At 35.7% G+C, this 12,862-nt stretch overlaps 1 protein-coding gene across 6 annotated transcripts in view; it reads right to left on the bottom strand.

Moving 5' to 3' along the window:
- The window catches only part of FTO (FTO alpha-ketoglutarate dependent dioxygenase), a 243,306-nt gene that overhangs the window by 179,361 nt on the left and 51,083 nt on the right, over positions 1 to 12,862 (bottom strand). For all 6 annotated transcript variants that reach the window (XM_062609124.1, XM_062609128.1, XM_062609127.1 and 3 more), the window contains one exon: positions 4,931 to 5,074. In XM_062609124.1, the coding sequence (XP_062465108.1) occupies positions 4,931 to 5,074 (144 nt within the window). The remainder of the gene's footprint in view (positions 1 to 4,930; positions 5,075 to 12,862) is intronic.

Here is a 12,862-nt window from a genome sequence, read left to right as displayed (position 1 = left end):
AGAGAGCAAAGAGGGTTCAAGTTAATTTGTGGAAATAGAAGCACATTAAATATCTAGAAATAGTTTAATGAGCCATTATATACATGTGGAAGTGTTTCCATTAAATACTTATCTTTAACCACAAGCCAACTCTTCTGCAATGTGTGCACCCTGCTTCTGGTTGGTTAAGAAAATAATTTTTTGATGCTTCTTGAACTATAATTTGCTGGGGGTAGGGAGCAGTAAAAGATTCCAAGTTCATCTTCATGCTGTTTTAAAAGCCTAACCTTCAAGCAAAAGCTTGATCTATGGGAAACAGCTGCAGAAAAATAAATCTCCCTTTGAAAAAGCCCAGAATGTATTTTTGTTAAGTATGTTTTGAAGTCACAGTAGGAAAATTAGTGAAAATTGTAAATCTGCTTGCAAATCTGGTCATGTCTAACTCAAAGATTAGGGGAAAGATTCCAATTTAATAGTGAGACCATGACAACCCTAGTTAAGCATGCTCTAGGACAGAGCAGATGGAGCCTTTTGCTCACCTCCACGCGTTCTGGATTTATTGCACGCACCCAACACGTTTCATATTAGACACCCCTTGACTGTGTACTTGAGACAGCAGGGTTCAGTATGCACTTCCTCCCCAGACCAATATATTACTCTAAATAGAGCTAACGTGTTTCCGTTTCTTGAGTGATATAAAGTTCAGATTTGAGTTTTTAGGTAGCAGATTTGCAGTCATTCACCAGACATTTTTTTTACTTCATATTAGGAAACTAAGCTTTAAAAATCCCCGCAAAAATCTGTCTTACTGAAAGTTTTTTAATTTTCAATTTTGTTTAGTCCTGTTCATGCAAAATATATTTATATTATTGTAATAATGTACTTGAAGAATGGATTCAATCACTTTGTACTTAGTAATAAGATATTTAAATTATGACTTATGAGTTCATCTGAAGAAGACTGCCGAGAATACAGGTGTAAGTTCATATTTTAAGACTGCATTTTACTAAATTTCTACCCAGAATAACAAAAAACATTTTACAGGGTCAATGAAGAGAGGAAGATTTCTAAATGTCTACTAGAAATGCTAAAACTCACCCCCAATCTCTTTGTTACTTTGATATACCCATTGATCAGCATTTACAAGTTACTGTAATTGCACGTTGCTATTAGAAATATCAAGTTACCACATTTTCTTATCTAAGATTTGCATGTGCAGTATCAGGAGACAGTTTGGGTATTGTAGGTACAGGAACTGGTAAGACCTGACTCTTTAATTATAAGCAACATAATGACATTTTAGTATTTACAACATCAGTAGAAAGTAGGAATTACATTGTATCAATTGGAAGATTAGACATACAGAGTTGCTAAGTTTTTTGCTGAGTTGACTGAACCAGAAGTATAAAACCAATCTTATTAGTCCTACCACTCAGTCCCTGTACATTGACAGCTACTACTGGCTGCAGTACTCTTAATGTTATATTTTCTAGATGCCTTGCATGCTGCTGACACCACTTTTAAAATAATGGCAGCAAGAAGACTTAAGTGAGGTTCTGGAACATATGATGTCTAAATGCACAAAATAAATGAATCTGGGTTTCTTTATTGTCATGTTACTTTTTAAACAGTTTTCATATTTTATCTTTTAGATGGCATCCTCAAGATGCCTACTTTTAAAAGTCATTTTAAAAAAAAATCTGAACAGTAAAAACACCACTAAAACTGTTTATGTCCACTTATATTGTCTTTCACTTCAAGTGAATATGATAAAGGCAGTTCTGCCATAGATAGAAACAATAAAAGAGACAGTTTGAGAATACTTTTTCAGACTGTATATTTTTTTTATAATTGAGGAAAAAAAATACAAAGGCCATGGAAATGCAGAAGACATTATCAAACACCTGGTCTACAGAGCTCAAATCTGTAGCTCTCCACAAAGCAGTAATAAGAAAGTGATTTACACATCATCTTCAAAAGAATGTTTAATATATTCTTTGTTTCCATCTAAACATGATCATGATGTTATGTATTAATAACCTACACTTCATATAGCACCCTAATACTATTTTAGTTACTGTATATAAATTCCATAGGGGAATAAAAAAATGGTTTTATAATTTGGTAACCAACCAACCACAGTATCTTGTGATAAAAAACTGAAGCTAGACCCCTTCTTTTATTAATTGCCTTCTCAATCTGTTGCCCAGAAAAATCCGTAAGCACAAACTTTCCAGTCAGGAAGGATTAGTTAAATTTACTTGATGCCTGAACTACTCTTGCACAAAAATGGATTAATAGTTCCTTTTCTAGGAATATTTAGCTGCCACTTAAACTTCACTTTTATATAATACCTTTGTTTCCCTCCATGCTGCTGCTAAGCAATAGCCTCACAAATATAGAAGAGAGGCACATCTACACCACTCTGCCAAAGGATCTCACATCTTAACACCTGATCTCTTCATGTCTGAACATACTTTAAAGCACAGTCTAGTTCTTTTAAACAACACACTTCATTGATGACAGGGCACAGGATCTGAGGAGGTAACTAAGAACAAACAATAGTATATTTAGGGCTATGGAACTCATGGACAGGGGTAGCGCAGTTGATGTCATCTACCTGGACTTGTGCAAAGCATTTGACACTGTCCCACATGACATCCTTGTCTCTAAATTGGAGAGACATCAATTTGATGGATGGACCACTTGGTGGATAAAGAACTGGCTGGATGGCTGCACACAAAGAGTTGTGGTCAATGGCTCAGTGTCCAGCTGGAGAGCAGTAACGAGTGGTGTCCCTCAGGGATCGGTGTTGGGACCGGTCTTGTTCAACATCTTTGTTGATGACATGGACAGTGGGATTGAGTGCGCCCTCAGCAAGTTTGCCTATGACACCAAGCTGTGTGGTTCGGTTGATACGCTGGAGGGAAGGAATGCCATCCAGAGGGACCTCGACACGCTTGTGAGGTGGGCTGACGCCAACCTCATGAAGTTTAACCATGACAAGTGCGAGGTCCTACACCTGGGTGGGAGCAATCCCAGGCACAGCTACAGGTTGGGCAGAGAAGAGATTCAGAGCAGCCCTGTGGAGAAGGACTTGGGGGTGCTGGTGGATGAGAAAACGAACATGAGCCGTCTTCAGCGTGAGCTCACAGCCCAGAAAGCCAACCGTATCCTGGGCTACATCAAAAGGAGCATGACCAGCAGGTCAAAGGAGGTGATCCTGCCCCTCTACTCTGCTCTTGTGAGACCTCACTTGGAGTATTGTGTGCAGTTCTGGTGTCCTCAACATAAAAAGGACATGGAACTGTTGGAACAAGTCCAGAGGAGGGCCACGAGGATGATCAGGGGACTGGAGCACCTCCTGTATGAAGACAGGCTGAGAAAGTTGGGGCTGTTCAGCCTGGAGAAGAGAAGGCTGCGTGGAGACCTCATAGCAGCCTTCCTGTATCTGAAGGGGCCTATAGGGATGCTGGGGAGGGGCTCTTCATTAGGGACTGTAGTGACAGGACAAGGGGTAATGGGTTAAAACTTAAACAGGGGAAGTTCAGATTGGATATAAGAAGGAAATTCTTTCCTGTTAGGGTGGTGAGGCACTGGAATGGGTTGCCCAGGGAGGTTGTGAATGCTCCATCCCTGGCAGTGTTCAAGGCCATGCTGGACAGAGCGTTGGGTGGCATGGTTTAGCGTGAGGTGTCCCTGCCCATGGCAGGGGGTTTGGAACTTGATGATCTTAAGGTCCTTTCCAACCCTAACTATTCCATGGTTCTATAATTCTATGATATGTTTTTTCAGATTGCCCATAAATGTATGGCGTGCAGTAATTAAACTGTTTTTATAGTTGTTGGAAGATGAAAGTGAAAAGTAAAAATTAAAAGACTGTTCAGCTCAATAAGTTGGCAGTGTGACAGGTCATTCTAGGGACATTCCAAGGAGTATTCCTTCCAAGTCACAAAAAAAAAAAAGGGAACAGTGCAAGTGCTCTCAGTCTTTGAGATGATGTCTGTCAAGCCAAGCCACTAAACAGGCAAATGGGATATTGTCAGATGCATTTCTCATGTTCTGAGTTGTGTGATTTGTAACTAAGTTGGTTTAAACAAAAATGATATTCAAGTGAAACACAAGCCAGAGAAAGGAACAGATTCTGTGTCAAGATATGTTTTTGCTTCAGTTCTTGCTTCTATTCTTTCAATGGGAAAAGCTCAGTGTGTGAGCTCAGCTGCTCGAGTATATGAACTCAATTTCATTTTCTTTTTTTCACCCTCTATGCTACAGACATTAAGAAACACTTAGGAGTATGACAGTTCTGTTCATTATGAACTTGGTATAATCTCCGTATTAGAAAACAGTATGTTTGACTATACACAGGGAAATGTCTAGCAGAAGGAGAGAAGCATCATGTCTAAAATGGACAGACTGGCATAATGGTTGAAACTTCAAGAACCATAGTACCAGGAAACTTAAGACTTCTACATTCACAGCTTCCATAACACACAACCACTCTATAAGCAAACTTGAGAACAAGATTTTTTTTGTTGTTGTTGAACATAACAGACACAAATGCTCCCAGTTACTCATGAAAATAGCATTAAGAATAAAAAAGGAAACTGGCATCTGCAAATAGAAGGACGGAACAGATACAGCTCAACTTCTCACAAGATCTAAGGAAATTCCACTTATGGCTGAAGCTTGACATAGAGTAGCAATTCTGATTGCACAAGAAAAGGCTCAGAAAGAATTATCTCCCTTTCTTAGCTGTGAAGTGAAAGAAACAGGATAAAACCCGTTCCCTCAAATACACCGGAAGTGGGCAGGGTAGGAGGAATTTATTATACCCTCTAGCTGGTTCTCATGTCTTTCTAAATAAGAAAAGCCTTAACTGAAAGGAAGATAGGAAGTGTAATTTTCTCTATTTTCAATAGAGTTCACCTCCTTAGCTCTTGAGAATTACCAAGCATCAAGTAGCAGTCTCCTTGGTGAAGTGGCATTGCTAATCCAGGTGTCTCTATGTCCCATGCTACCTTCAAGCCTACATGCCAAACAGCTGGGTCTCTTCCCTTCAGTGTTTGTTCATCACTTTCTGCCACAGCTGAACCTTTAAAGAGAGAGAAAGAAAAACACCACAAAACCAAGGTGAGAAGCATAACATAAAAAATCTTGTCTAATACAGACAAAGACATCCCACACTGGTAGAATCTTAAAGAGGCTTAAACTTTCTATAATCTACATTTGATACAGTTACAACCTTCAAATTCAAAACTATATAATAACTTAAAAAAAAGCCATGTGAGATCAAGATTTTTTGAAATCAACTTTATTAAGATGAAAACTTCATGTTAACTACAAAGTAAAAGCAAATCAAGGCAAATTTTGCAGTGGACTCAAGGTTTTCTGAAGTTCTCAAGTATATGTAATAATCATTTTTTTATTTTTGTTCATACATTACTAAAACTGTAATAGAAGAAAAGAAGAAAAAATGCAGAAACACTGATATAAAAAGATAATTTCTGAAAGAATTTCAAGTTATAAACTGCAAAAGCATTTTATGAACAATATCACTTGTTTACGTACTTGCAATTTCACCAAATCGTAAACTGAGGCACAAATGCAATCCAGACCAATAAAGTTGAGCGAATCTTGGAATCACATCTGTCATTCTTCTCTCAAAATTATTAGTCAAACATGCTAGATAACATGTACAAGAGCCAGTGAAGCTTCAGTACATTTGTCACAACATTTTTCTTATCATTAAGCAACATGAATGTGTTGAGCTTCAGGAAAAAATAATCCACTGCACAGAAATAGTATTTAGAGCTTAATCCCTCAGAACTACTTTCATAAGCTTACTTCACTGCAGTATAAATTGAAAGATATAGTCAGCATTTATAACAAGGTATTTGGGAGCTATGGTGTAACAGTTTTATGGGTAAAGTAACAGAGCATTTTGACAGAGGGAGGATGAATTTTTAATAAGCAGTTAGAACAGCAGTGAGCAGCTAGAAATCATGCAGCATGCCTAATTATTGCGTCTATGTGTGTCCATTCCACATGTGTGTCCATTCCACATGTGTGTCCATTCCACATGTGTGTGTCCATTCCAAATGTGCTTTCATGTAACAATTTTTAAAACGTGTCTTCATTTAATTCTAGAATAAAAACACTAAAGATTCATATCTCTTATAAGATGCAGACATAAAAAGTAACGTTGAGCTCACAGTTTCAAAATCTTCAAGTCATTCATCTCACATGGTTACTGCAATGTCTTTTTAGTTGGGAGTAGACTTTAATAATTAATAAATTGTCTTGATTTTCTATGTCAATTAAATATTGCCTAAATTCAGAAAGCAGAGCCAAAACCTTCCAAAAACCCAATCTGAAGTTCTTAGTTAAAACTCCTACTGTAAATTCAGGCCCCATATTCCCTCCCTTCACTGCTGCAGTTCTCTAGCTGAAAACTTGGCTCAGGAGCTGCTCTAGGCCTTTCTATCAAGGAGCACACAAATGAGAAAACAAGAGCTAGCAAATACTCAGAAAAATCAATACTAAAGTCTTCAAGGGGCTTTCATATTTTCTGCCCTGTTCAGATAAATCGTAACTTAATTTAAGAAAAATGTTTTCTGAAAACTGCAAATAGGATGTCTTTCAAGGCATTTCTAATGCAATACATCATGGATATTATAAAAAGAGGTAACCTTTCTGGGTTAGCTCTCTCTGTTATGCTTCTTTCCCATTCACTTTGGCAGCAGCACTGTTCACAATATGGCACCAATAAAATATAGAACTACAATCAGAGACAGCAATTTCAATCAAAGTTTCCTGGGGTCTCCTCATAAATCCAGCACCTTTGGAATGTGCTCGTTAAAATGACTTATTTTTTGCAGTTTGATAAATTTTTTATTGCTTAAGTACAGAGTTCAAATGTAGCTCACAGCCTCCGTTTCTCTATATTCTCAATTATTGCACCTTATAATTATCAGCAGCAATTGAAAGTGACTGCTCCTAACATGTTATTTTGGTAACAAATGGAAGCAAGCTGCTACTAGCTTTTATATGCAAACTGTTCTGAAAGTAGGAGCAATGGGGGGAAAAAGAAAAAAAGACATCTTAACATTTGTGGTATATCTCTATGTAGCACTGACAAACTTTTACATAAAAATAAATTGTTATTAAATTCTCTATGCCACACCTCAAGCATGACTGAATGCTGTCTATTGACTGATATAATTCCAGTTCTCATGTAAGTGAAAACATTTGGATGCACCTAAATCTTAGGCATTTAAGAGTAAATCATGTGGATCTTGCACATACACAGCACCTTAAGAGAACGTATTTACCTTGGAGTAGACCATACAGAAAAGGTCTAATGCAGCCTTATTTAATTAAAATGTAATAAAACTATCTACAAATGTGAATTCTGTTCATTAAGGATTTACAGAATGTGGCGCTTGCATCCCAAATGGAATGGTACAACCAGGTAACAAGGTTACCACATCATAACAACAATACCTCATCAAACCTGTAATTAATGTAGAACCATGAAAGAGAGAATAAAGCTGCAGAAAATCGGCCACAACATTTTGCTGCTAACTAGACAGCTCAAATTTCAGATGTTCCAGCTCTAAGACCTGATCTTATCAGGTTTGGGTCATGGTTACGTTCAGAACAACATGAAATTTATTTTCCTGGATCTAGGTTGATTATTGTTCCACAGCACAGAAAGTAAAAGTAGCTTTGAAAGGTTTCTTTGCTATTTGGCACTAAAATCTTCAAGAATTTTTTCAAACTCTGGAACCTCAATGTTCTCTACTCAAGTAAAATTGTAATACCAAACTGTATTCTAAATGTAACCTTAAATCAAACATGATTTCTTAAGATGACAGAATCACTGCCAATACACTGCTAAAAACAAGGACTATAAACTTCTACTTTGCCATTAAACCTGACTATTGCTGCATAGAAACAAGAATTATTTTTTACAGATTTTTTTTTTTTTCAGAATTTAGAATTTGGACACGTGTTCAGCGATTGCTGGAATACATTAATATATAAATTATTACTAGCTTCCATAGCAATTTATGTACATTCTATGTAAGAAGTGAAAAAAGCAAAGTATGCATTGTATTTCAGCAGCTGAATGAATAGCTACCCAGAGTTATTTCTTCTGCTTTATTACTAAAAAGCCATAGATTAACAAGCTGATTAAACTGCACTATCATTAACTTTTGCTTGCCACTGACATTCACAACAAAAATTTGCCAACATTGCTCTTATCAATGCTTATTTGGAATATTGTGTACAAATACACCAAGAACAGAAGCACTAAAATAAGAGCAATGGCTATTTTGTTATCCCTTCACACATGAAGAAGAGGCTTTATTTGATCGTATCACTGAGAGATGTGTAAAAAAAACCAACAACAGATAATCCAAATGATAATTTCCTTTTAGTGAACAGAGATTTGATTATTACAAAAGTAATCACTTAAAAATTTGTGATTCTGTCAGAATTCCAACTAGCCAGAACCTACAAGTTACAGATGTGACAATTTCACTCATGTATCAATTTCTTAAAAAATAATATATACTTTTCTACATACCACTTCCACTCTTTCATCAAGAAATACTTCTACTACATTACTGATATTAAACACAACTTACTGTAATTGTTCTTGTCCGATGTAAACACCTACTCCATGACTTTTATCTATTACACAGTACATAAAGAGAATCATCATTCAACTACAAATTTAGATTGACTTCAATTCTGAACAACTTCTGTAGTTTCAGGATTTTTTTTTTTAACATACTGAGAAAACATACATGAATCTCCATTATTTTTATTCACAATTACAGCAGAACTTAAATATCTGTCATGGGGTTTAGTGCTACAATATTGCTTCTAACATCAGTGTGAAAAAATACAACCAGCATTTCATATACTAAGAAGTATTAAAACTCCTCCAAGGTCAGTCATTACTGTAACAAAATTGGTCAATAAACAGAGACAGCTGGTTAGTACTTCAAGGGATTCATACAGTAAACAGGCCTTACCATAAGAAGACAAACTACTGCAAAGCATCTTAACTTCTCTAACCCCAAACACAGTTTGTGAGAATTACAGGTCAGTGAAAGATGGACACTTCCTGTGACTACATTATTTTCCATCTTCTTTAAGTTGGTAACTGAAACAAGTCTCTACTTCAAGTAACATCTTTTGAACTAACTACTGCTCTGCTAAGCAATAAAATTGCCTACAAAACTTACAAAGACCTGAGGGAAAACTGTTTATTAGGAAATCTTCATGGATTAAGTATGATTTTTGAGAATGCCCTTATTCCACCAGTATTTGGATTGCAATTCACCTTTTATAAATAGAGCAGGAAATAAAAATGGGTTGCTAGCTTACTGTATTAAAAGCCTGAACAAGTTTTTACCTTCCTGCTCTCATGTGATATTTGTAACCTAATTCATTACTAAAAATCCCAAACTGGTCAAAATTTGGAATTCCTCTTACACAGTAAATTCTGAAATGTAAATTAATTCTGAAGAATGTTAATAGCAGTCTGACTGAACACACATTCTGTAATGTATCAGCTCTGCATATGCACCATGACTACCACTCATGTACCTTCATGCCATATATACATAAAAAGGAAATTTCCCCAGCTTTTTGTGGGCCTATTCTTATAATTGACAATCTACTTTTAACCTACTGTAATGTAATGCATTTTAAAATAAAAGCAAATACTAGTCAGATGAGCATTAAGCAAAACATGTATCTGATTTTGTTGTTAGAAAAAGTACCTTGTTTGAAGTTGCTTTGAAACACTTTGTGACTGAAAACAAGAAAATAAACAGTGATACTAATAAAGGTATCAGCTTGTTCCAATAGCTTCATGTTGGCTCTCATATTTCTTTTCCGGCATATTAAAAACTGCCTCTACTCCAATTAATATCAGTCAAAGTTTCAAACATTATACTTTAATTATGGCATCAGACACTGAACAAGCAAACAAATAAATATAGTTGTTTCAATTAGAGTAGTATCTGTTTTAATACTGTTTAATCACATAAGTAGGTATCAAACAAATAATGGTATAAAATGCAAATTAAAGTTGTTCATCTCTACACAGTCTGATAAACAGCTGCCATAGTGCAGTAATACTGCGTGACTCCAAGGGCTCCTCCTGTTCAAATTCTGAAACCCTGGGGATTGTGTTTGTGGCTCAGTGGATAGCTCAGTACTGGCCATGAAGCTTGGGAAACCATAGTTGCCCCATGCTCAAGGACTGCCACAAATCCTGCATTTGGAGCACCACAGACACCAGTGAGAGTCTGAGGAAGAGACAGCTGACAAAAAAAAAAATGTGCAAGACCTAGCAGAAAAGAGAATCAAGCTTGTTTTAAGAAACATTAACATGCTTAATTTATGCTTAAATTTCCCACAGAATCAATGTCTTCTCGGAGAAAATTACTGATGCATCTGACATCTTCTGAGGAAAAACTATCCAATGGAAAAAATTTCTGACCACCCCTACTCTTCTTATTAGGTATTCTGTAATGATTCTGTGATAGTCTACATCACTGATACACTACAGTGATAATTCAACACTAACTCAATACTAAACAAATTAATGAAGTACTGATAAAAGACACTGTTGTAAAAAGCAAATACATTTATGGAAAATGAGGAGTCAAGATAGGATTCTACAACAATGTAAAAATAATCTTCAAAAAGATGGGGAGCTTCTTCATGCTCCACAGTTACAGAGAGTTTAGTAAGAGATATAGTAAATATTGACAGTCTTTGTGAAGTGCACAAACCACCAAGACATTGAAGAGATACGGAACTGGAAGAAATAACCTTGTAAGTTTATAACCACAAGTATTTGAAAGCTATAAACAGGAAATCAGAATAGCAAAAGACAATTACTTCTTTCTCTAAAAATCTAGTAGACTCCTCTTGGATGCGCTGGGTAGAATACAGTAATACACTCAAGTATTTACTGTCACTAATTACAATGCCATGCTCAAACTATAAAACAAGTTCTATTTCCTCCCATTCATGAGTAAGTAGGCAAACTATAAATATGGCTTCACGTTAGGGATATACAATGGTAACCACAACCTGAACACAGACGCGAGTGAGCTGTTTCAGTATAAAGGTAAGCTTCAGGACATGTCCTCATGACGCTCAGAAGCTACATCAGGCACCTTAAAACCCCTCTAAAGTTCACGAAACCAACTTAAGCCATGCTCCAGAGCTTGAAAGTAGAATTCAGTCTTGTTCAGATTTAGATCCGATTTCATTTTCTTCCCCCAAAAGTGTCTTTTACACTATCTCCAGCTACACTGAGGTTTTAATGCCACCACCTGCTGCCAAGAGATTCCTCCCAAATTTCAATTTGATCAAAAACTTTTGGAATAATTGCAAAAATACAAAAAAAAAAACAATTGAAGTCAAGTTATTTCCTTTTTTTATGTAAATGACAGAATTATCAATTTATTCCCTGGAAAGCTGTTTTTTTTCCAGTTTTCACATCCATTTTTAAATCCTTCAGAATTTAACTATATTGTAAGCTTTTCAGTGTATTTATGAAAAAAATCTTGTATGTGGCAAAAACATTAATTACATACATATATCCAAACAATTTTTGGCCTAAATACATCAAATACTTTTTCTGCCTTCATCAATCAAATCTTGCATAGAATTTTCAGTGGGTTTAAAACAGCATAATTTTTACCTAACTTGCTGAAGAAGAAACAAAGTCAAGTAATGAGATAAGAATAAACATTGTAGCTCTTTTTTAATTTATAGCTCTCTAAACTGAAAAGGGACTCTTCCCCTCCATGATCAAGTTCTGCGTTAAAATTTTTTTAAGCATATTACAATAAATCCTTACACATACTATTATTACTTCATGCTTATCTTTCTTTAACTTAGAACGTTCCTAAAAGTATTTATCTACAGTACTACTGAAAAAAAAAACCCAAACATTTACTGAATGCAGAACATCAAGGTCTTTGGCAAATAGAACAGAAAAAAGTTCATGAACAAAGTGACACTTCTATAGGTCAAGGAATCTCTTCTATTCAGCTTGCTAAGCCAGCTGATGCTTTATGTCCATGAAAATTTAAATATGATGATTTCAGTTGAATATTAATTTTCAAAACTAGTAACAAAACTAACAAGAGAACACACATGAAAGTGTAAGTTATTATTTTCACCTCATGATCTTTTAGTCAAAACCCACTGAAGTCTGTGTGAATTCTTCCCATGTTTTGAGGAAAACATCAAAAGATTTTTGGAATGACCAAAACTCAGTTGTGAATTATGAAATGTAATGGAGCATTTGCAAATTCAAATCAAGTGTCTAAATTCTAATCTTACGTTTGCAAAACTGGAAGCCATTAAAAAAAATAAACTCAAGTCTTTGTTCAAACACAGGAAAAAATCCTCATGTCTGCTCTTAAATAAAGATAAAAGTGGGAAAGGCATTTTAAACCAAAAAGTAAATATTTAAGGACTCTTCAAGCACACTTCCTCCCCTCCCACCAATACTGAATTTAAATGTTTTGAGGTTTTTTTAAATAACTAAGAATATGCAAAGCCTGTCAGACAACAAGGCTTTTAATGGAAAACTTCTACCCTTCCCAGCTACAGAAATGTTGGCAACTCCTCGGCAGAATGTTTTAGCACTACAGCATGCCCAGAAAAAATGTCTACACTTACAAGTAAATACAGTAATACTTTCAGACAAAACCCACCTAAAATTATCTTTCCAAAGAAAGCAGAGCAGTAAAATCAACATAAAGAGAAGCAAGTCTGCATATGATAAATAAGAAAGTTGGTGATCTCAATTACAATGGAACATTTTGCAGGA

The sequence above is a fragment of the Pezoporus occidentalis genome, unplaced genomic scaffold (genome assembly GCF_034315485.1).
Source record: "Pezoporus occidentalis ecotype Australia unplaced genomic scaffold, CSIRO_AGI_Poc_V1 ctg135, whole genome shotgun sequence".
NCBI lineage: Eukaryota > Metazoa > Chordata > Aves > Psittaciformes > Psittacidae > Pezoporus > Pezoporus occidentalis.
Note: the sequence above shows the minus strand (reverse complement) of the source record. Positions and strands in the feature narration are given on the sequence as shown.